Raw genomic sequence first — 25,612 nt, forward strand, 5'->3', positions numbered from 1 at the left:
GTTAGGGCTGTTAAACTACACATGAGTTCTTCCATGGTGGATCTTAATTTTATCTGCCGTTCTACAAAGGGCCCAAGTGGTCAGGACAGTTAATTCCAAAGAGTATCGCTGAAACTTTTTTTAGATACATCTTGCATCTGTGAAAGAAATATATTTGGACATTTCCAGGCAATACGTACATTTTTCATAAAAGCCTATTATTAATTTAATAGATAAAAAAGTTCTTTAGGAAAAATATCTATAGAAAAAGAAGTCTTTCCAATTTGATTTGAGATGTAGTGGTTTTTATGGTGTAAAACTTAGTACCGTAGTTTTCATTTAAATTCTTTAACTGTTATATCAGAGAAAACTTGTAAAAAATAGTTTATGTTTCTGGGTGCAGTTGAACATATTTGGTCTGTGTTTGCTTAATTATGCCTTGCTTTAATTCCTATTCTCTTTTGTATAATATTAATAATATCTCTCAAATCGGTTTACTCTTAGTGAGAACTGACCAATGTATTCAAGCAATACAATTACTTTGGCTTTTAGTGGTGTGAATATAGGAAATGTTCTTCTACTTAAGTTAGAGAAGCTTAGAGGCTTTAAAAATTCCTCCACTATGTGGCCAATTTACTATTCTTTCAATATATTTCTCAAATACTGCTTTCATAATCAATATGGTAGCAGGGAAATAAGATATAGAAAGTATTGAAAATTTGGTTAGTAAGTACAGAAATTTATTCGCTATATACATATGTACATACAAACACACCTACACACATAGACGTATATGTACACCATGGGCAAGTCAGTTTGGTAAATTAGTATGCAACTTGACTATATGGCTATGAAGAAACCTTATTTATTTCAAAGGACAGAAATAATGAAATGTTTAGAGAAGCTTAGCTTCAAACTACTGATTTAATATATACACATATATATTTTATATATACTTATATCAGAAATTTAATATATGATTGCAACTAACATGTAGAATTAAAGTGGACTGCTTTACTGAAAAAAATTAGGAGAAATAAGTATTTTACGTATACACATTTTTATGTATATAAAATGATAAAATGATGAATAAAAGAAACGGAAGAAGCCAAGTTCAATTTTGTGAGCCTTCAAAATGCACCTAATTGCCAAATACTTGGTTTTAGTTTAGTACTGAAAAAGGCAAGACAGTAGTAGATACATATGCTTCTTAGTGTATTTTTATATTTCTTGAGCTTTGTGCAGATTGTCATTTAATGCAATCATTATTAATTAATTTATATCCACTTCAGCATATGAAATTATTGCTAGTGATACTTGTTGGTTTGAGAGCCCAGGTGAATGCAGTCCTCTGCTGATTGGTCCAAAGCAGACAGTTCTCCATGCTATGCCACTTGTCTTCAGCTTCTGTCTTCCAGTGGTATACCAGAAGTACACTTGGCATGCTTCATGAAATTGTTGTGTTCTCCCAGTCTACCCATGTATAACTAGTGTTTGCAATGTGAGTGCTAAAATGAAAATACCAGTTGCATCCTCATAGACTTCTGAGGAAATCACACAGTAGTTAAGCATGAGATGTTTTTAATCTGTACCAGATAAGATTAGTTAGTGCTGTGAATCTGAAAACTACTTTGAGAGATGTGGAGTCTTCTTAAGTCCTAAAATATATATTTAATGCTGATTGCTTTTTCCTCTTTTCCCCTCCCTCCAGTTGATACAGATTGAATTCTACAATCCCTGTACACGTTAGCAAAAATTCCAGACAAGATACTGTCCCAGTGTTCTGCAGGCACATGCCAGAGAGGTCACAGGCATTCTCACAATGACACTTCCAATAAGTGAAATATGTACAACAACAAAAATAAGACTCTAAGTAAAATGATAGATACCTGAACTAATTTCTGAATAGTGTTTTCCTGTGAAAATCACTAAGTACAGTAATTTCAGAACTTCCCATTAACTTTAGAGGCCCTCTGTTACATTAAACATAATATATACTCTTGCATTCTATAAGAATGTCACTGTTGAAATATTAGAAACTCTACAGTTATAAAATACTAATTCTGCTTTGCTATGGATGTTTATTATGGTAGCATAGTTGATGTCCTATAAAAATAAGTGTGAAAGCCTTTGTAGCTGTAATATTTCTGTGCAGCATACAGTACTTGAGAAGGTTCCATCAAAAAAAGAATTACCAGGCCCTAAAAATCTAACACTACTCTTAGTTAAAGATACATTTCATATATTTTTTTATTTCTTGTTCAAGTCGTTGAGATTTTGTGGGTGACTTAGGCAGTTGTGACAAAGCTGTTAACTACATTAGTAGTTACTAATGTAGTAGTAGTACTACTAATGTAGTACTAACTACATCAGTACGCTATAGTTGATAGGTTTCGTATTTTATTTCAAACTTCAGTTACTTTCCTAGCTTGTCTTTTGATTCAGAAAACAAGCAACTTGTAGTCTTTTTTTTTTCTATGTGTTTTTATATCACTTCTGCTTAAGTGTTACAAGTATTCTGCCTTCTTTTTGCAATACAGCTATTCCAGACTTCAGAGTTGGGAAGTCTACTTCTGAACATAGGGTTATGTAGTGATAAGGTGTTATTATATTCAGGATTTGGGTTTTGTCCCAGGAAAGACAGCTACTAATCAGGTATCATAAACGTGCTTCCTGAATGAATTGGACAAATAAAAGCCTAGAGTGACAAGGTTAAGTGTGGTGTCAGATAATAAGTACAACAAAAATCCAAATAAAATTTCATTGTTTTCTCTCACATGTTTTAGTTATAATATTTTTCCCCACACTAGATCACAATTAGTTGACCAAACATTTAGATTGTACCTATGCTGTAAATACATTTCTGTAGTTACAGTAATTGTTCATAGATATTCTTTTTAGAGAGTTTTACAATAGATAATTGTGTTTTCTATCAAGTGAAGAGCCTAATTTCAATAGTGAGCACACTTCTGTGCTAAGATTAGGAATCCTTGAAGTTAAAAGAAAATACGAGTGCTACTTAAAGACACATAGGTCATGCATTTGTTGCATAAAGCTTTGTAGTGGAAGTCCACTGCATTCAGGTGTACTGTTGTAAAACTTGTCAAGCACATGGTCATTTTTCTCAAAACTTCATGGACCATAATGTTAACAAATTTCACTCTCTAAGAATTTAAAAATATTTTCTGTTTTCACCCATTTGTTAGCCTTCACTGCAGCCTAATACAAATGTTTTGTTATGGAGTTGAAACTGATTAATCACGTGTGTCATGAACTTAATGTATGAATTCTTAAGTGTATTAAGACTGATTATGCTACTTCATATTTGAGGGCCCCGGACTAGTTTAGAAAGGCCTGTGTTCCTTTAAATACATAAGCTTAATGAACTTTAAGGCTAAAGATGCTCACCAGGGAATGTGGTAGATTTTCCTTTCAATTTTGCTGATTTGAAAGTAATTCAAGATACAGGCAAACTCTTTTCTCAGATTTCATTTTGCTGTTTTCCAGTTCACAGAGAGTGAGCAGGTTGAGGGGCTTAAGAACAGAGAACAGGGGGAGGGTGAAGCTTGATAACCTGGGACTATCATCCCCAAATGAAATAAATCTTACTATTAGACAAACTCCTTCAGCAGCTGGCAAAACAGCAGGAACACGTTGATTCTGCTTCCTTGGTTACAGGGAATGATAGTGCACTTGACCTTCAGAGGAACGGGGTCAGAGAGAGGGCGCTTTAAAACATTACTGGCTGCTTTCTATGATTGGAATCCTCAATAATGGAGACTGGATGAAACTATCTGTGATCTGACTAAAAGTGACCTCGACATTTCTCTTGGATTGTTTTGCCCTCAGAGGTGTGCTGAGGAAAAATGTAAATAAGGCTGCAGGAAGAATTTGACACTGTAAGTACTAGAATCTGTACAGTGTACAGCTAGGGAGCTCCTGGAAGAGAACAGTACTAAGTGTATTAAAGCAGATTATTTTTCCCCTGTCTCTTAGAATAAGTGTATTTGATGTGTTTTGTGTAGGGAAATTAGGGGGGGTTGAGCTTTATATGTATTATTTTCTGACTATGTCTAAGTCATAGTGTTAGTGGTTACTTCTAAGTGATTGTTGATTAAGCCTCTGTAAAATGTGGTGCGCTGAAGTTTTCTATGATATATGACCTACTTTGTCTCTTTCCTCATCTCTTGAAGACGAAGTCTTATTTGAGTCTCTTTCCAGTCTTAAAGAAATTAAAGTGTATTTAATTTTTTAAAATATATTTTAGAATTACAGAAACGTACCATCATTGACTTTGGCGGACTAGGTCTTTGCATGTACAGTTTCCAAAGCAGCTGTTTTAAACATGATACAGGTTTCATGGTGTCATGTTTCTTCTGAACAACAGATTGGAAAAGTCTATGTTATGTTTAATCCAGTAAGTGAACCTAATTTAATGTTAAACTGTATTATCTTCCTGATATGAGTACGTACAAGCCATTTGCTTTCAGAATATTTGATTCAATTTATTTGGGAGTCTGATTAATGATAACTTAATTTTTCCTATAGTATTTGTATAAGCTGTCTGAAGTTAAGGTAAATCTCTGATAGAACTTTTTTAGAGTGTTCTCTGAATATTCTGAGAATATTCTCAGACTGCTATTCCTTTTTTTCTTTCTTTCTGTTCCTTAATATTTTTACTTAAGAAGTCAAATTTGATGCAGTTGACTGGGTAGGACCATAATGAAGCATCATGTATTTATCCATTCTCATCGTTTGTAAGTGTGTGACAGTGCTCAAAGTAGAAATTTAGCTTTCAAACAAAATGACAGAAGATTTTTTTTCCCCCTCACTCTTGTAAATTGTGTATTTAAAAAAATATCTTCCTTTTTTTGCGTTTGATTTATTTACCATAGTTGTTCTGCTGTCAACCAATGGCATGTGTATTCAGTCTGGAAAATAAACTTGAGATTTTTAATAGCATTTAGTAGCAGAAATTTAAAGCTGTTATTATTCCACTGAGTATTAAGTAGGCAAGCCTGAAAAAAAGGTAAAATTTTGCATTTCAGAGTCCTATACCATCCTGAGTATGTATGCATGTTAATAAGAGTATAAAAATAAATTATATGTGCACACTGAAGCATTTATTGGTATTAGACAAATTATTCTCCACTGCTGCACCATATCTGCTCAGCCAAGAAAAGAGTAAAATTTGTCTGGTTTCAGCTTAATAAATACATGTTCTTGAATATTTGAACATGAAAATGACATACCAGCATATAATGGCGGCTGGTCTCAAACTTACTGTATTGAGAACTCGCTGTTAGACTTAAGATAACCAACTAGTCATGCGGTGAAGATGAGAAATAACTCATATTAAAGGAGACTGGAGTTGATGAGTAAAAACAACATTTATATGAGGATATGGTCCATTTTATAAAAACTGAGAAAGTGTTTTAAAGCGTAAAGCGCTAGTTTTCATATTGACCACTGTTGTACACTAGGACGCCTTTGCAGCAGGTACTTTACAAACCCAGAAAAAATAAATGGTTGTTTAGTCCCAAAATGTTTACAGAAGAATTTCAGTGCAGTTACCATATATATCCTGGCATTCTTTTTATAAGTTGCTATAAATCCTTGAACAACATGGGAAAAATAGATCTCTCTATTTCTAAGCTGTCCACAGTGCATTGTAGTGTAAGGTTTGAAGATGCTTCAAGAAAAGGCTAAGGATTCTATAATTGAAGGTGAAAGAAGTGGAAAACAGTTTTTTAAAAGATCTTCTTCCTCTAATTTAGACCTTTTAAAGGGTGCATAGCTTAGATAATAATTTGGCATGCAAGATAAGGAGATCATTGTTCAAATGCATCCTCTAAGAGTCTTGATTTTGGGAGACTTCATTTTTTTCTTGCCTACATATATTGTTTTCTGCTGCTGCATGCCTCGTATCATCCAATAATTAGAAGATTCTACTACTTCTAAATCTCTCCTGTGTATTAAAGACAATTAGAGATAGTATGTTCAATTTAGGTTTTACTTTTACAGTATTTGGGACTACTTACGGAACAGGCAATAGGAGAATAGAACAGTATGGCTTCATTAAGTGCTTCCCCAAAGAGACTGCAGTAAATTTTCCCAGCTATCCAAACTGTTTTTTCTTTCTTTACATCACAAATGAACTTTTTTGTATATTAAACAAGAAAGCTTACAAAATTAAGACTTTTCCATGCAAGATAAATAATGACTAAATTGACACTACCCTGTTGTCCAGCTATATAGGTTTTGATAAACAAATCATTCCAAGATCATTTAAAAGAGGATTTAATAAAAACAACTTGTGAGCTTCCTGGTTTTGGCCACATGTCACTGCAGGTATTAAACACTAATTTGATACTCTCAAATTCCCATATAGAATGCAATTATTACAATCAGTCATACACTAAACACAGTCCTATAGATTCTGTGGGACAATGTAAATGTGTACTTAGGGAGTATTTATGAAACCCCAAAATATTGTTTACATTCACAATTTACAAGTATTGTAAATTATACAAGTTACACTATAAATTTATTTGAAATTATCAAAATGTAAATTTTTTTTTAACATGTAAGTAGGATTTATTTAGCGTTAGGCAGACTTACGTAAAAATCTAGGCTGCTAAGTTATCAACGTTATAGAACATTTTGCCAAAGAACAGAGTTTTGACCTGTATATATTGTTTCCAAATAAGTAGTTATGGGTTAAACTGAGTGTAGAAGAAATCATTAGTGCCATATTCTGTTCATTCTTTTTATAGAGTACATCACTGCACTATTTTTTCCAATTGAAATGGAATCTCTGTATAAATTTATATTGTATTATACAAATTTACAGTGCTTGTTATTCAGGTTCTTTTAAATATTGTTCTGGTTTTCCATCATTTTATATAATAACTTTCAATAAAGAATGTGACTGAAAAAATATCCACATTGTGCTGTTGACTGCAGACAGTAATGTCACCTCTGGAGGCCTGTAGTCTACACCAAAATACTAGTGTCTTCTGTGCACTAACAGTTGTTCACATATTTTTGCAACTTTTTTGAAAATACTGGTGAACATATGCAGTGTATGGCTTTTGAACCAAATTATTTCCTTTGTTTTGAATTTTCTCGCATGAGTCAAAACATTGAGCCACATCACAGACTAGTAACTTGCAAGGAGGCACCAAGAAAGCAGAGATTTCATAATGAGTACAGCACAAATAAGCTTACGTAATTTTCTTCTAAGTTACTGTATTAGAAGTAGCAGAATGATTTAGCTTTCCCTCTACTCTGTTAAAAACAAACAAACAAAAAGAGATCTGGAACTAACCATGTTCTAATTCTTCAAGAACTTCCAGGATAATTTTGATATACCTTGTTTTGATTTTGTTTGGTTAAGCCCATTTTTTTTGCATGGTCAGGTTCCAAACTAAGAATGGCAAGAATGCACATACCAGTAGTGAAAAATATACATAGACATCTACATCTGCAGACACTTCTCTGTGTTAAAGACTGATACAATAGCTTCAGCTCATGTTAATATCTGAAAAAAACCCAATAATACTAAATCAGGTACTTTTTATAAGCATCTGTATATCCTAAGCTTAATAAAAATGGGATTGGATGGTTGTGGGGAGTGGCAAGCAGTACCTTTCTACCTGTGAGCTGACTCTAAGGACTAGAATACAAGTGCTTCGTCTATACTACATTTACAATTATCAAGAAGGAACAATTAGTACTAACAGTTGCATCAATAAATCTGAGGATGAACAAGCACAAAGTCTAAATATGCAGAACTGCAGAATTATGTGTGTAAATGTACATTGCCAATGCCATATCCCTTCTGTAAACAGAAGTTAAAGGCTGTCAAGCCAATGTTATCTTGCATGTTTAATTTAACATTTAACAGTTTTGCTCTGGAAAACAGCTATGCAAGGGGTTTTTTTCAAGTTTTTTTCTAGGTAGTCAGAACTAGATTTTTGTTACAGTTTGGTAGTCTAGAAGGATATAGGAATAGAATGAGAAACAATAGTATTCAGTTGTAGAGCCAAATTTAATCTCTGCCATGCTAGTGAAGTCCTCACTAGGATAACAAGAATTAACCACATACATCTGAATACGTGCTGAATATATTGGTGATCTGTTGGAGCATAGATTCCAGAAAAAATCTTCACCACTGAAGTAGAAAAACAGAAACTGGGGGACAGTAAAAAGCGGGAGAGGATATGAACACACTGAACAACTGGAGTTCTAATTTATTCTACTGTCAAAAACACAGATATCCAGATAACCAGCCGTCTTAGTTTTAACTTCTTACCTTAAAAATATTGAACAGTTGAAATTGTCCTTACTTCTACTTGAAAATTGAAATTGCTGTTTTCTCCAAGTGAGCTGTATAGACACCACAGTTTCAGAAGGCTTCATAGATTAAATAAGTTCAGAGACATAAAAACTAAAGGCCAGTTTGGTCAGATAGGAGTTCTGTGCACTCTTCCAACAAATTCTGTGTTATCTCTCATCCCATATATGTTCCTGGGGTTGAGGACATTTTTATTTAGGGGCCTAGAGGAAGCTTTTCTACCTGAAAATGAAAAAAGTATTTAATGAAATACTTTAAAATTATTAAAAGGTGAATTATTTAACATTATACGTTTCTGCATGTACGGTGTATTTTGTTTTACAGAAGCAAAAAATGAGGCAAATATATAATTGAAAGTTGAAAAAAGTATTTCTGCATTTCAGTAAGCTGAAGGATGACATAGTAATTATCCAGTGATTTACTGGGGCGGGGGGTGGTGGTGATGGTTTGGTTTTGTGGTTTTGGTCATCTATCAGATTCATTCTGTTCCCCCAAAAAACCAATGTATTGATAATTCATTGAAAACAGATCCAAGTTGGTTTAATAACTGTAACCTTTCCAATAAATTTAGATTCCATGCTATAGTGCCATCTGATCTTTAATAAATATATGTATTTTTCAAAGTGTTCGGTCCTGCAACAGTAAATTAAAATTCTGTATATTATTTACAGGTGCAGACTGTTCAGACTTCACTATCTGAATCTCCAGTGATGACAAGCCCTTCCCAACGTATCCAGATAATTTCCACAGACTCCTCTGTAGCTTCACCACAACGCATTCAGGTAAAAATCTGTTTATTAAGTAACTTCTTTTTTTTCTCCTCCTCCCACTTCAGGTTTATACAAAAGCATACTGAAGTCTATGGAAGACTTCCTTTAATTTTATGAGGACAGATCATTTTTAGTGCCAACTAAAACTCTTTTTCTCCCTCAGCATGTATTTGGTGATGACTAGTTGGCTGTATATAATAATTGTGTTGATGATGTAGTCAGTGAGGAATATTTGCAGAGGTTAAACAGCCTACGTATACAAATCTCCTGAGCTCTAGCCATAGCAAATGGGCAGACATTGTCAACAGAACACCTAAGATCATCTCCAAGGGCATTCCTCTCTCTCTCTCTCTCTCTCTCCCCCCCCACCCCCCTTAGCCCCCCCATATTTAGGAGCCAGTGGGAGACTAGCCTATTTAGGATAAAGTTAGCCTTTGGGAATGCTGCACATTGGGTCGGCTACTGATAGATAATATAAAGATACCATTGATCTATCAGAATGTATGCAGTGAGAAATGATACAAGAATTGTTAAGTATTAGTGTTACTAGAGTGTTGCTGTACTGCAATATTGAGCTTTTGCCCTCCTTGACCTTGTTCTGTGCCAGTACAATACTCCCATGTACTTCTGCCAGAGGTGGTGCTGGAGAACAGGATCTTGTACTCCATGGCATTTGGAACAGTCCTGGCAATGCAGCCTCCATCACAGGGTGGACTCTTCTTTGGATGTGTCTTGATCAGAGTGGGTGGGTACTGCCCCTATGAACAGCCCTGAAAACACTTTTTAAATTATTTTGACATTGTCATTATACTTACTATACATGATACGATTTTTTCTGTAATGTTATTTTCAAAGATTCAAATCGCAGCATGTATAATGATGTACATTGTTAGTTTTTCTTATGAACCTAAATATCATTCACTTCTTATCCAGCCTAATTTTTTTGTCTTAGTTATTTATCGTCATCAGTGCTTATATCTGATCCATGAAAAATTACAAAGAAGTCTCTATGATTTTTCTTTATAGACAGCACCAAGGAGATGTTCTTCGGTTATCAACAACATTTAGCTATGTATTTTATTTAAGATATTATTCCTTAAAGTTATCAACAAAAGGTGGAATCAGGTAGCCTTATTGTTTCATATGCTGATTCTCAAGATTCTGTTATGATGGCAGGTTTCTATTTTTCATACAGTTGTCTGGTAACATAATCTCTATTTTGCGTGGTAGAGTAACCATATCAATATGTATCAATATTTCATTGCAAGGTAGATGTTCTCACAACATGTATAACTGAAGCATAATGAATATTCAGCATTCATAAGGTAGGTATTTACATTGCAACTTTTGTTCAATTCTGCAAAATAATCTACCTCCTTTTATCACTGATATTTCTGAAAAAAACCTATGGCTCCATGATGAAGGAGAATACTAGGATGAGAAAAGGGTATTCCTCCTTCCTCAAAACAAATACAGGCAATATCTTAGCAGTGTCAGTCGTAATCCAAGATTAGATTTGGCTGTGAATTGTCCCATTAACAGTTAAGATCTATATGAAAATGTGAAGAAATCTCAGCAGGGAAAACTCTGGGGAGCTTTACAACTTAACAGTTTTACAGCAATGGGACTGAGGGGTAATGATTGTCCTTTAACCTATGAGCTTTTTTGGAGCTTTATGTTTGTAGACTACATACACTTAACACACTGAAACGTTTATGCATATGAGACCTAAAATGGCTTATTCTATTCTGTACATATAAGAATCTAAAGAGTCCCTGAAAAGCTCTCTTGTCCAAAATTCAATAGTAGGCTGGCTTCATCCCCACCTTTGAGTACTATTGCCTTTGTGCAAGTTTCTTTAGGTTTGTAGTCACAAAATATGAGATGAATCTTTCCTAAAGAGTTTCTGTAATGTAGAAAAATCATCAGCTGTGTAATTTTGGTAGTTCTCCTGCTTTTGGTAGTTCTAGTGCCTTTTTAAGGCATTCTAGCTTAGTAAAACTATTAGCATAGTCTTACTATTAAACTATTAGCATATGTCTTACTTTCTGTAAGACATATTAACATAAAAGGCACAACAACTAGATAAAAAGTCTAGGTAATCAAAATTAGGGAAATAAATACACTGTTATTGTGACACCTAGTACAGTCAATTTAATAGGAATATCAGTGTGTGTAAATTCACTTCACATTTTATTTTCAGTAATAGCTTTAACTCTGACATTAGGCCAAATGTGTAAATGAATAATATCAAAATAACTTTCATAGTCAGATATATACAAAATGAATACAAATCTCAAGAATCTACCACTCTGCTTTTTTTGTCAGCTGGAGTAATTTTTAATTTAATGTTTTTATAAATGATCTGGAGGTAGGAGTCAAATGTACCTTAAGTAAGTTTGCCTGTGATACTAAATTAGGAGGAGCTGTGGACTCCCTCGAGGGTAGAGAGGCCTTGCAGAGAGATCTGGATAGACTAGAGAGCTGGGCAATTGCCAACCATATGAAATTTAACAAGAGCAAGTGCTGGATTCTGCACTGGGGACAGGGTAATCCTGATTATACATACAAATGGAGTGATGAGAGGCTGGAGAGCAGCCCTGTGGAAGGAGATCTAGTGGTTTGGGTTGATGGCAAGTTGAGTATGAGTCAACAGTGTGTCCTGGCAGCCAAAAGGGCCAACTGTATCCTGGGGTGCATCAGACACAGCATAGCTAACTGGTTGAGGGAGGTTATTGTCCCACTCTACACTGCACTGGTGCGGCCCACCTCAAGTACTGTGCAGTTTTGGACGCCTCAATATAACAAGGACATCTATTAGAGTGTGTCCAGAGGAGGGCAACCAAGATGGTGAAGGATCTTGAGGGCAAGACTTCTGAGGAGTGGCTGAGGTCACTTGGTTTGTTCTGCTTGGAGAAGAGAAGGCTGAGGGGAGACCTCATCGCAGTCTATACCTTCCTCAAGGTGGGCAGTGGAGGGGGAGGTGCTGATCTGCTCTCTTTGGTGACCAGCGGTAGGACATGAGGAAATGGAATGAAGCTCTGTCAGGCCAAGTTCAGGTTGGGCATTAGGAAAAAGTTCTTCACTGAGAGGGTGGTCGGTCACTGGAACAGGCTCCTAAGGGAAGTGGTCATGGCACCAAGCCAGTCAGAGTTCAAGGAGCATCTGGATGATGCTCTTAGTCATGTGGTTTAGTGTTAGGTAGTCATGCGAGCAGCAGGGAGTTGGACTCGATGATCCTTATGGGTTCCATCCAACTCAAGATATTCTATGATTCTATGAAATTTCTGTGATGCTGTCTCACTAAGCAGAGTATACCCTGCATATATACCTGCTGTTTATCAGCTGCAGTCCTTAACATTACATTTTGTTCTTATTCTGTCTGGGATCCAGTATATCTAACTCCTTTTGAACAATTAAATGTGATTACAAGGTTGCCCCATATCTCTTCATCATTAACAATATCAGACTTACACTTTTCACAACTCTGTCTAGTATTTTCCATCTATGCAGTAGGTATGTAGATACATATACGTATATATTTGATTTGATTTTTATTGTTTTGCACTTATGTAGGTCGCTGCAATAACTTTGTACCAGTGTAATAAATGTACAAATAGCAAAATAATAAATAACAAGGACGATTATTAGAGAGTATGATATAATTCTGAGGCAAAATGAAAGGTTTTAAAACAAAGTTTACTGTGGCTCATAAAATTTTTCTATGTGTTTTACAGATTGTGACAGATCAGCAAACAGGTCAAAAAATCCAAATAGTGACAGCAGTGGACTCAGCTGTGTCTCCAAAGCAACAGTTTATTTTAGCCAGTCCAGATGGAACTGGTGCAGGAAAGGTGATACTGGCAGCACCTGAGACATCTAATGCCAAACAGCTTATCTTTACCACCACGGACAACATTGTGCCAGGCAGAATTCAGGTAAATATAGTAATTGAAATAGATCATAGATTTTTGTTTTTCAGTTTTTGACTTCTAGATTATTTAAGTCTATAATTGCTTTAAGACAAATTGCAATAGTTTTCTAAAGATCAAATTACATGGATTAGACCTACTAATTGTAGCCTTCATTATTCAATCATAAATCCTCCTGTCTTCACGTTCCTCATGCATTCCATTGCACTCGTCATCCCTTGTTATGTGTTCTCATTAAAATTCCAAGGGCGTATAAATACTTAAGATGGTGCTTGTGAGGAGTGCCAGGATTTCAGATGGTCTGTTAAAAATTCACAGGTATAGAGATACAACTCACCTGAGCAAACTTACATTCACAATGCAGCATCAAGACATTACAGTAAAAGATCTTTGTAGCAGAAGCTGTCCTCTGCTATAGTTGTTTGTGGGTCTTGAGCATAATCCAGACCAATAGGAGCTTTGCAAAACAAATTATATAAGCAATAATCTATCTATAGTGAAATTTGAGATTTCTTCCTAGCAGTCTTAAAAAAAAAAGAAAGCACCTGGTCCCTATTGCTGCTGTTACAATAGAGAATATTTTACAGGGTGAAGTATCATTCTTACCTAAATATTTGAAAAATTGTATTAACATTCTTTTTAAATTTATTTTACTATGCTAAATGATTACCTGATGTTACAGAGGGTGTGTTTGGGGTTGTTGGTTTGGGGTTTTTTTTAAGTTTTCCTGTGTTAAGTGGAATGTTCTGAACAGAAGTTTTGGAATCCAAGGCCTTCAGAAGCTAAACTGTTTCTATAATGGATCTCAGCTTCAGGCTATCCCCTCTGAACCGTATACCCCTAATAGCTAGAGAAGGGATAGATGGGAACAGCATCTGAAATACAACCATCTTTGGCTAAAATACAGCAGCTGTTTGAGAGTAATTGCAAGAAGGGAAGAATACTGTTGGCTGCACGAGTGAAGAAACTTATTTGTACTGAACAATGCTAGGAGTTTTATTGGGAATTTGTTTTGCTATGACTTTCAACAGTCTCACTATTGACAGTAAAAACTCTCAGTAGCTTGCATTTTATACTACTTAATTTCATTCCACGTCATACTTATTCTCAAATTCCACCACCTCTTCTCAGTTGATACGCCAATCTTGTTTTTTTAGGCAAAGCTTCTTACTTTCATGTCAGAAGGAAATATTGGCTAATTACCTCTTTTTGTTCTGGAATTTTGTTTTAGATAGTGACAGACTCTGCTTCAGTGGAACGTTTGCTGGGAAAAGCTGATGTTCAGCGGCCCCAGGTAGTAGAATATTGCGTAGTCTGTGGCGATAAAGCATCAGGTAAGGAAGCACAGAAAGTAGTATTCAAGAAACTTGATTGAAAGGATGACTGGGATGAAGGGAGGAAGTTTCATGTATTTAAACTGATTTTTAGCCATGCTGATGGCAAAAGCAATTGAGGCCAAAATGGAAAAAGATAACATTATACTTTGTATCTATACACATAGAGTAGTTAAACTCTGCTTGGAAGAATATTAGTTTGTACTTCACAGCTGGAGTGCATGATAAATTGGCATGTGCTGAAAGACAAAATAACGATTGAATAGCTCCTGGTACCTGAAAGAGAGTATTTGAAGCATTTAGTCCAGTTCCCCACAGCTATGGGCAACCATGCAACAAACATGTCACCTAGAAAAGTCTACCTACTCCAGGAAAACACTTCTTAGTGCTCTCTAACAAACTTATGACTTCCCGGTAGATTTTGGCCTTTTACTATCACAGAAAAAGGCAAGTAGAGATCAAGTGAATCCTCAGTGTTTCAGATCCATGCAGTAACAAGGAGCCTACGAGGTAAATTTTGTATATCAGCCACGGAAGCGGACTGTGCTTTCCTGCTACAGAGAAGACATCTTTCTGTCTCTCTGTCTCACTTTCTTTTATTCTTTTAAGTGTTTAGGAATTTTAAATTAAGATTGCATTTCAAATTTTATTGTAGAATTACTTATATTCTGGAATTACTTAAACTCTTAGCCTGTATGTTCTTTTAATGTATCCTATAATCTGTAACAGCAGATGGAATTGCATCTGTACTTGTCCAGAATGGGAACTACCACTTCACAGGCGCCTCATTCAGAAATAGGCTTAGCCTTCCTCTCTTCTCTCCGCTTTCCCACTTAAAAGCCCTGACAATAAGTAAACAAGAAACATCCTGTAAGACTTTAACAATGCTTTCATGGTCCAAAATGATGGTAAGAATACAAAATAAATTTAAAGGGTGACTTTTACAATGTTTTACTTGCTTAAGATAAATATTTCTATGCTAAAATGTAAGTAATTTCCATCTGATAACAATATATATGTTTCCTAGGTCGCCACTATGGTGCTGTCAGCTGTGAGGGATGCAAAGGTTTCTTTAAAAGGAGTGTGAGGAAGAATTTGACCTACAGTTGTCGTAGCAACCAGGACTGTATCATCAATAAACACCATCGGAATCGCTGCCAGTTTTGTAGGCTTAAGAAATGTCTAGAGATGGGCATGAAAATGGAATGTGAGTGTTAAGTACCCAATGTGCTACTGTGCCTACCAAATAATAAATGCGTGGACCACCACTTTTTAGTGGGTTCACTCCATTTCGGTGTGTGTTGCTTGAAGGAAATGGAACTTTAGGCAGCCAAAGCGTCTACCGTACCTTTACTTCATCACCATTTTATGTCTGAGGTGCAATAGTGATTTGTTTTGAACCATGTCTCATACTGCTGTAATCTTTGAGAAGCCCAGTTAAAGCCTCTCTTAGAATGCATGTTACAAACACAGTGTATGTTTATACTAGAAAATAATTTAACATGGATGGACATAAATCTGAGTCTAATGTTCCATGTTCAGAATCTGCTTACCTTACCTGCTACGTGAAGCCTGTTATCTGGTTGTTTTGTGACAAATTTATGGAGAATTTAAGGTGAAGCAACAAAAACTTTTCCTTTTCCACTCTGATCTAGGCAGGGTAAGTTCTAACCACTGAGTTCAAGGGAGGCAGAACTTTAAGCTGTAAATAGGGAGATCTTTGTTGTATTTGCATTCTGGAACTCCAAGCCTGCAGTGATGATTGTTGTGCTTCGCACACACTGTGCTAAGTATAGGGGGAGACATTTGTACAACAGGAATTGCTGCATTTCCAGAAGCTAAACCTTTCTTATCCCAATATGATTAGGATATATGCTCACTGACTTCATTGGACTTTGCATCAGGTTTTTGATTAATGTTTATGTATCCACCAAGCCAACAAAATGGATATACCTACTTTTAAGCCTCTAAATTTTGCTGACAGTAACGATATTAGCAAGAATAAAATCAAGTACTAAATAACTCTTGCTGGTTATGAGGGTAGAGAGAGACATACCCCTGTATTTTGCTGTTATATTCAAAATGGCTATAGAGGAGCATTGAAAATTTTTTTTGCATGTTAATAATGTTAATCTTCTGGAGCAATAACTGCTGTATGATAAATTAGTACAACGAATAGCACAGAAATGTTGTCTCCACTTATATTATGCCTTACATTTGCAAAGTGTTGTGAGAATTAATTAGTACAACACTTAAAAATTCTTTTATTATCCTCATAGTCTTTTATTCATTTTATTATCCTCATTTTCAGGTGAAAAATTGATGCAGTTGAATGTTATGCCAAGCTATAGAGGAGTTTGTAAAGTTTCGTGGCTTAAGTTTCTAGATAACTTTCTGTAATCTGTTTAATAATAATACCTTAATATTACAAAGATGCACTTTTCACTTCCTTTAAAATTATGAAGTTGCTGTTTCTTACTATTTTTATTAAAAGATTTACCACACTTCTTTGGCACATTGGAGACTGAGCTTATTTTCTTCCAGTTATCAATTAGAAATATTTTAAATTCTGAAAAGGTTAGTTTTGGAACACTGTTCCCTAACTGGGTGGAATGAATGGATGTGAGTGAATTGCATATCATGCAGAGACTCGTCTCCCAGGGAATTAACGTGCATCTCTCACATAACTTGCCTGTCTTGACTTTATCTGGGTTCGTTCTGGGTTTGCATTGTTTTGAATCATCCAGAGTATGACTGCGTCTAACATTTAGGTATAGCTTTACCTGTAAAAAAAAATAAATAAATAAAACAATTTGAAAACACATTTTGCAGAATGTCCCATCTTATTAAATGCCAATGAAACGGCAAGCTTTGACTCCAGTTCACCAAAACTTAAAGCAAATGATCAATCTGTGACTTTCTTAGTTGAAAATGTACATAATTACAGGTACAGGAAAATGGGACCCTGTGTTTCTTCAGCCTTCATATTAAATTTCCAGTTTTGCACTGAGCTGATACACCATCATAACTGTGCAAACTGAAATCCTGCTGTGAGAATTTTACTTTCTTTTTGTATTTTTCAGTTGAATTACTTCCTTTCAAATCTGCATGTTTCTATCTTTATGTAGCGGTTCAAAGTGAAAGAAAGCCTTTTGATGTGCAACGTGAAAAACCAACCAACTGTGCAGCTTCCACGGAAAAAATCTATATTAGAAAAGATCTACGAAGCCCTCTAATAGCAACTCCAACATTTGTGGCAGATAAAGATGGGACGCGGTGAGTACCGCGGTTTAACGTGTCTTGTTTAAGGTTATTTCTGTGTATTACTTTGCAGGCACACCTGTACTCTTTTTTCCGCTCTGCTCTAAAGAATTGGACAGAAAAGAGCTCCAATTCACAAATCATCTGTTTCCGTTGCCAAGACCAACCTAGATTGTTCTGCTTCTCATGAAAGTTTTTGTGTCTGAGTACAGCTGGGTGGTTTTCAGTTCAGAGCTGGCACTTGTCCAGACAGGTCAAAGCACAGGCAGGGCACATGTGATATTCAAGCAAAAAGCATGTAAGCTTACGCTGTGATGCATTCAGGTTAGCACTTCTCTGAAATCAAATCTGCAAATGGCAGGCTCAGGCTTCCTTATCCTAAGGATGGTAGTAGAAGAGACTGCAGTGACTACCGATTCAGATCCCAAGAGACCAGTTTCAAGAACAGCAGCTTCCTTTTACTGTATGGAAGATATTCTGAGACAGTTCCCATGCTCTCAGTTGTCTTTATAGGCAGTGGGCGTGGAAATGTGCATTATAATAAACGGAGGCAAGATTTGTTTTTTTCTGAATAGAATAAAAAAGAACTCTAGGTTAAATAATCACATTTTTAAAACTGTAGGTCCAGTAAGTTTACGAATGGATAATAACCACCTAAAGATATTGGATCTCAATATTCAGTTTATATATATATATATTCTTTGTTGAACAAATGACACTGCAGTTAGGAAGATTGGGCTACAGTTTTTTTGGATAATAGTTTTTCAGTGTTCACATTTGCAAGTCAGATTGTTCAAAAGTACTGCTCACAGACACATTTGCTTCTTTGAGATTTCCTTGTGCTACAGATCCCTTACAGTCCTATAAACAATATTAATAGTCATTAAGTGTGACTGTTATTTATGTAGGATTCATAACAATTTACTGCCTGTGGTAGTTCACAATGTTAGTTGTTAGACACCTTAAACTATAAATACCCTGCAGCCTGAACCTGTCCTGTGTGCATTTGTATTGGGTTATGCAGACTTGGAGTATTACATAAGTAACAGACTTCCCACTGTCTCCCTAAATTAGATACAGCAAAGGCAAAGGATGGTTGGTCAAAAAGTAGCAGAAGTGAAGGCAGCAGAGATTTTATGCAGACCTTAATTACATGACTGTTTATGACTGTATTTTGGAATGTAAAATATCTTTTCTTGACATAACTTTTTTCTTCAGTGCTGTCCATTGTCTAACTTAGAATGCATAGTTATGCCTTCCTCCAAAGTCTAATGTATAACTCTACAGCTATTAAGTGACTTCTGAGAGCATGAGAAGACAACAACCCTTATAACAGAATAAACCAGCATAAAAAGCAAATGAGAGGATATCTATTTGGGAAGTTGTCATTGCTTTTGCACAGGAAAGGAGAACATATTCCAGTCTTTCTGTCTTTCAAGCTAGTTTTTGGAAACTGTTTCAGAAAGACTTAAACCCTGATGAATAAACTCTAAGCTTCTTTAAATTGTTAATTTAAAACTTGGTAGTCCTTTTTATTCTGCCATAAGTTGTTACACATTCTTCTGATTAATGTAAAATACTATTGATTGTCAGATGCCTTATGCTTTTGAACAGGTCAGCAGGTCTTCTTGATCCAGGAATGCTTGTGAATATTCAGCAGCCTTTGATCAGGGATGATGGTACAGTCCTCCTAGCTGCTGACTCCAAGGTATAATTCTTTCAGTTAAGTTCTGAACATATATATTAATTTGCTCAGATTATTTTAGCTATGTGCATAGACACAAATAATTCTTGCTCTTGAGAAGATAAGATTGGGTTAAGTCTGAAGATCTGCATGAATGGAGGTAATTAGCTGATCAACAGGAACACGATTTCTTTTCATGGGCATATTTCTGCAAAAGGTAAGCCACAGGTAGTTCCCCACATGATATGTCAGCCGGGGCTAGGATTGATGATTACAATAGGATTTAAAGATCATTGTGAGCCACTGTTCTTTCTGTAGGTGTTCAGGAGGAAGAGAAAGGTACATAAGGGAAAAAGAACACAAACATTAAAAATGGGAAAAATTTATGTATGATACACCACCTATCATTTTGATCTACTAATATGGTTCTTCCTTTTTAGGCTGAAACAAGCCAAGGTGCTTTAGGAACACTAGCAAATGTTGTAACATCTCTTGCTAATCTTAGTGAGTCACTAAATAATGGAGATACTTCTGAAGTTCAACAAGAAGAGCAATCTGCAAGTGAGATTACACGGTATGCATTTATATTTGCATCTTATTTAGCAATTTGTATTCTGTGTGGTGTGTACTTACACTCATTCATTGGAGTAATTTGGCATTGTGACGACAAACACAGTAGAGATTGCCCCCAGCTTTGAAGCACAAAAACAGTTCTTTAGAAAACCAGGTTTGGCTGTTGTCCTCTTGTGAAGAACTGTGTCCTGTGTTATAAATATAGTGTTCTGAAGCTAGACCAGATTTCATACTCAGAAAAATATTAAATGACTAGTTTGTGACCTTGAGAGACTCTGAGAATAGCAACACTTTGGTACTGTTTTATTTGATAGGCTTGTTATATGGAAGCTTCTCCTGCACAATGCTTATGCCCTTAGCTCCGCTCTTTAGCGGTCTGTATTACTGTGGATTTCTTTTTGAGATTGTGCTGCCATAATACCTGCTGGTAATGTAAGGAAAATGTGTTTAAACTAAGATTAATAACTTTTTTTTTTTTTTTTAATGTTTAGAAAGAGTTTGAAGTCTTTGTTGTCTTTATTAATGAGAAAAATGGGAAAAAGAAACATAGAATCTTGAAATTCCCAGCAGAGCTTGAGATTTTTACGGTTGGGGTTTTTGGTGGGGCTTTTGTGGAGTTGGGGCATTGGATTTTTTGGGGGGTGGGGGTGAGGGGTGGGGTTTGAAGGACAACATAAATTGGCAGTATAGTGAAATAAGAAAAATACTTGGCCTCAAAACTGTCCATTCTTTCTCAAGTAGAAGATTTTAAAGAGGAGCTTAACTTCAGGCTCTTAAGTCTTTTATTTAAACTCTTCAAGTGAGTGAACTGATATTTAAAATACTTGACACTTCAACTTATGTCAACCTTGTACTCTTTCTTTAAAGCACAAAAAACCCCCACAAAATCCCTCCCCAAAACTTCATGACAAAAATACTGGCAAAACAGCACTATACCATCATACTGTCCACTAGTATGAAATGGAGCACAAAATTCTTGTTTAAATCTAAGCTCTGTTATCATAAGAAGGGAATTTACACTGCCTTGTTTTGGCAATGGTCCAGCTACAGCTTGAGTATAAAGGAGTCCAGGGACCAGTCTCTTTTCTGTTACTGTCATAAGGTTTCTAAGGCTCTGTCTGTACTGTGAGATCAGGAGTGCCTGGCCATGTCTCATATTAAGGGAAAGGAAATTCAGGCATGTTGTCTAGAAGAGAACCACACTATCCTCCAATGTTCCAAGAAATTGGACATGAAGGACAGGGACTGCAGGGTGTTCTCCAGGGTGCATCTGGTCTATAATCCTCACATAATCTGTTAAACATTCCAAGGTGAGAAGGAGGGGATAGTGAATGGTAAGTGCAAGAGACCCCTTCACGAGTACATATACTAGCATAAAACTATTAGAGTGGGATTTACAGTAGTAGAAAGTTCCCCCCGTACAGTGGAGATCTTTTACCAGTAAAATATGGGCAGATCTATTCCTTTTACTAATGTCCAAACAGTACAGAGGGGCCAGGTTGTAATGAAATCTCTGACCTTGTGTCTTAGCATGAACAGTTCCTGTATATGTTGCCTCTAAGTGGAAATACTTTATAGCGTTTAATTTAAGTACTACTATGAATTTTTTTAAGGTGTAAGGAAGCACTCTTTCATTGTTTATTACTTTTTTTTTTTTTTTCAGGGCATTTGATACTTTGGCTAAAGCACTTAATACCACAGATGGTACAGCAGCTCATAACTTGGCAGATGGGATGGATCCTACAGGAGGAGGGAATATTCATGTAATCAGTAGAGATCAGTCAACACCAATTATTGAAGTGGAAGGACCCCTACTTACAGATACACATGTCACATTTAAGGTATGTGCTTCTTTAAATGTCTTACTAAGCAAACACTTATGATATAAACCAAAATTAGTTTACTATGTTTTCTTTAATCTTATATTTAATTTTGGCAATATAATCTAGGATAACATCTGCTTTTACAAAGCTTCTAATACAATTTTCACTCTTGCATGCTGTATCTCAGAGTATAGATGTTATTTCATAAGATGTTTTCATAGACAAAAGGACGCTTTAAAATTTATTTCACTTTCCAATGTTGTTGATAATAATTTTTCATATCATCCATATAGTATGATGTCTTGCTTAATTCATTTATAATACTACATAGTGTAAGACCTTCAACTAAAAGGCTCCTTCATATAAAGAGAGGTTACAGTGCCTTCTTAGATGCTTATGGTTAGACCATTGAAAAAGGTCTTGCATTTTAGAGATGCTTCAGCTTCAGCGGAATACAAACACACACATGTGTTGATAAACAGTGTGCGAGAAACAATAAGGGTGTTCATCTTGCTGTAATCAAATTTCACTGTTTCAAGAAATACAAAGATCATTACTGAAATAAGTAATACTTAATGTAGTCAAACTTTTATCATAACCTGCTTATTCCCATTAATGATGTTTTGTGATTGTAGATTCATATTACTTGACTTTCCCATTTTAGATACTTAGATTTTATTTTGCTTTTAAAGATCTTGTTTTAAAAGATCTTTTGTAGCACTGTGATGCTAGCCAACACTCCACAGACCAATGAAATTTATAGATTTAATTATTATTAAATTAATATTAAAACATTTTAAAAGGAAACATTTGAGCTCTCTCCCACATAATTTCTTGTCTCCTATTCCCATTTTGCATTCCTTGCCAGTAGTAATGAGTCATTTAGTACAGTTTTCCTTTGGCAATTTCTTGTCACACAGTTGCTTATGACAGACTATGAGAGTAGTTTGAATGTTTTCACTGGTTATTTCATCGATAATAAAAACTGTTTTATGTCTGAACTATATATATTGTGCTGTACTTTTATTTTTTGCAGCTGACAATGCCCAGTCCAATGCCAGAGTACCTTAATGTACACTACATTTGTGAGTCAGCATCACGACTACTTTTCCTCTCTATGCACTGGGCTAGGTCCATACCTGCATTTCAAGCTCTTGGGTAAATGGACATATTATGTTGAACGGTTCGCTTTCTAATGAATTTAAGCACTGATCTGAACACTTTTCAGCTATTTTGAATTTTTAAATTACGATATTGTTTAATTTTTAATGAATTCTTTAAAATGTGTGAAGACTGTGCAATAGTCTCCTTTTTGAAGAATAAAATAGAAGATGGCAGAGGAGGGGATAACTACAATATCTGATGTTACTGCAGTTACAGAAGCTAAAGCCGAATCAAAAGCAAGCACTTAGTTTGTAGAAATATATCTTGGTAAAGAACTGGTGAGCACCATTTTACAGATAACCTGAAATGGTTTCCTGTAGTCAGCCTATTGCTTCTTTTTGCTTTTTTAAAATACTTGTAATTGGCTAATATATGTCTTTTAGTAAAGCGGTTTGCAATACATTAATCCTTATTATTAATTGTTATAATTAACATAATTAGTTGTTATAATTAACATAATTACACATAGGGTAATACCAACCTGATATGAAAACTACCTACAGTTGTTTGATTTTCTGTTGTTTATAGGCAGGACTGTAATACAAGCCTTGTGCGTGCCTGCTGGAACGAGCTGTTTACCTTAGGCCTGGCACAGTGTGCACAGGTAATGAGTCTGTCTACTATCCTAGCAGCTATTGTCAACCATCTCCAGAACAGCATACAGGAAGGTATGTTTTCAATTTGTGATTCTGGTACATGTTCAGTCCTCTGAACACTACAGGGGCATTTGTATAACATTTCTGACAAGATTTTTCCTAATCGGTGGCAGAATTGTTCCCCAGGATCCAGGGGAAGGAGAAGCCTTCTCTTGCATAATTACCTTTCTTCTCGTGATCTACAACTTTTGTTGCTCTGTGAGATCTCTATGGGATAGAAGTGTCCATAGAAGAAATGGGGATAAGGCTGGGGAACGTATTCTCCTGTCTTCTATATCTGGCTGGCAGTATAGAGAAAGACAAGTACGTCCTAAAGTTGGGTGTGCTCACAGAGCTTTCCTTCCATCCAGATGTAATTTTTTTTTCCGCTTGGAATAATGATGTCTTCTTTCAGACCGCACGAGATTTTTTTCCTTCCAGAACTTTCCTTCTCCTCTTTACAGTATAAAACTACAGCATTTGCCAAGTATCACAACAAGAATATTCTTGCAAGTATAATGGTTTTGGATACTGCTATAATGCAGTAATGATTAATGTATTTTGAAGTACCTTCTGAAGCATTAAACAAGAAGAAGATATATGTAATTTTATTTTTTAATTCAGTGTTGGCCTGTTGATAGTGATGACTGTATGATAATCTGTTATCGTTGCTTTTTTTCATTCTTTTCTTTAAGGATGCTCCCAATCAATACAATTGATGAGCGTGAAAATAACATTCCGTTTTTAATAGGAGGAAAAAACAATACTAGCAGCTTTAAACTGTGCAAACACAGCATATTACATGAAATCTAGCTTAAACTTAAATGTGAGTTAAAAGTAGTTACAGGATACTATTTGGTACCAAATTGTTTGATGATTTTTGTGGTGCCTTTATTGTGCACACAGCAAAAATTAGAAAATAGGCTTTTACTGATGTTGTGCTTTAACCCCAGCTGGCAATTAAGCACCACACAGCCGCTTTCTTACTGTCCCCACTCAGTGGGATGGAGGAGAAAACAAGAAAAAAAAGAAGTGAGTTGAGATAAAGACAGTTTAACAGGACAGAAAAGGAAGGGATAATAATAGAATATATAAAACAAGTGATGCACAGTACAATTGCTCACCACCCACTGACCAATGCCCAGCCAATCCCAGAGCCATGGTGCCCCCAGCCAACTCCCCCCAGTTTATATACTGGGTATGACATCATATGGTATGGAATACCCCTTTGGCTCCTTTGGGTCAGCTGTCCTGGCTGTGTACCCTCCCAACTTCTTGTGCACCCCCAGCCTCCGCTGGCAGGGCAGTATGAGAAGCTGAAAAGTCCTTGACTTCGTAGAAACATTGCTTAGCAACAACTAAAGCATCAGTGTGTTATCAGCATTATTCTCATCCTAAATCCAAAACACAGCACTATACCAGCTACGAAGAAGAAAATTAACTTTATTCCAGCTGAAACTAGGACAATTGAAGAGAGTAAAACTTGATTGTAGAACTATAAAATGTACAGAAGTAGATAATCTGAAAAAAAATGTTTAATATCCTTCAGTCCTAGTTAAGTACATTTGTTTTAATCTACTTTATTACTTTCATTATGATAAAGTAAATTAGACAGAAATTTGATTCTTTAATGGACAGTATGCTTTCATAATGAATATAGGGTGGGTTTTTTTCTTTTTTCTTTTTTTTTTTTTGTAATTTAAGAGAGCCTGGACAGCCCTCAAAATACAACAAACTGATACTCCTTTCCTGCACAGAGAGGCGAAAGTTTTCAGATACCAATAGGGAAGCACGCACATTGTATGTTCTGCACAACATTAGGCTTTTAATTCTATCTGTCAGAATAAATAGAGCTGTCTATTCCACCTACACCCCAGGCAATGAGTTTGTGGAGGAGGAAGTGGTGGGGCTATTACAGTCTTAAGCTGGCTCCACTTCTGTTCACATGTCTCAAAAAAGAAAAAAAAAATTTGTTCTACAACCTGTACTTCCAGTCATACTGTGTTAGCTGACACTGGCCAAGAAAAGAGGATTATTTGTTTTATTATGATTTGTTGATGATTTGTTTTATTTATCTATTCTGCAAAGTTGTAATATT

At 35.6% G+C, this 25,612-nt stretch overlaps 1 protein-coding gene across 6 annotated transcripts in view; it reads left to right on the forward strand.

Annotated features, from left to right (window-relative positions):
- The window catches only part of NR2C2 (nuclear receptor subfamily 2 group C member 2), a 49,079-nt gene that overhangs the window by 7,588 nt on the left and 15,879 nt on the right, over nt 1-25,612 (forward strand). For 5 of the 6 annotated variants that reach the window (XM_075053408.1, XM_075053409.1, XM_075053411.1 and 2 more), the window contains 10 exons: nt 9,010-9,120; nt 12,846-13,046; nt 14,272-14,374; nt 15,402-15,581; nt 17,503-17,650; nt 19,250-19,343; nt 19,760-19,893; nt 21,556-21,733; nt 22,752-22,873; nt 23,408-23,547. In XM_075053408.1, the coding sequence (XP_074909509.1) occupies nt 9,049-9,120; nt 12,846-13,046; nt 14,272-14,374; nt 15,402-15,581; nt 17,503-17,650; nt 19,250-19,343; nt 19,760-19,893; nt 21,556-21,733; nt 22,752-22,873; nt 23,408-23,547 (1,372 nt within the window). In that variant the 5' untranslated portion in view covers nt 9,010-9,048. Of the gene's footprint in view, nt 1-3,657; nt 3,879-9,009; nt 9,121-12,845; nt 13,047-14,271; nt 14,375-15,401; nt 15,582-17,502; nt 17,651-19,249; nt 19,344-19,759; nt 19,894-21,555; nt 21,734-22,751; nt 22,874-23,407; nt 23,548-25,612 lie in introns of all 6 variants that reach the window. The other variant, XM_075053414.1, reaches the window with a different exon arrangement.

This window comes from Buteo buteo, chromosome 21 (assembly GCF_964188355.1).
Source record: "Buteo buteo chromosome 21, bButBut1.hap1.1, whole genome shotgun sequence".
NCBI classification, from domain to species: Eukaryota; Metazoa; Chordata; class Aves; order Accipitriformes; family Accipitridae; genus Buteo; species Buteo buteo.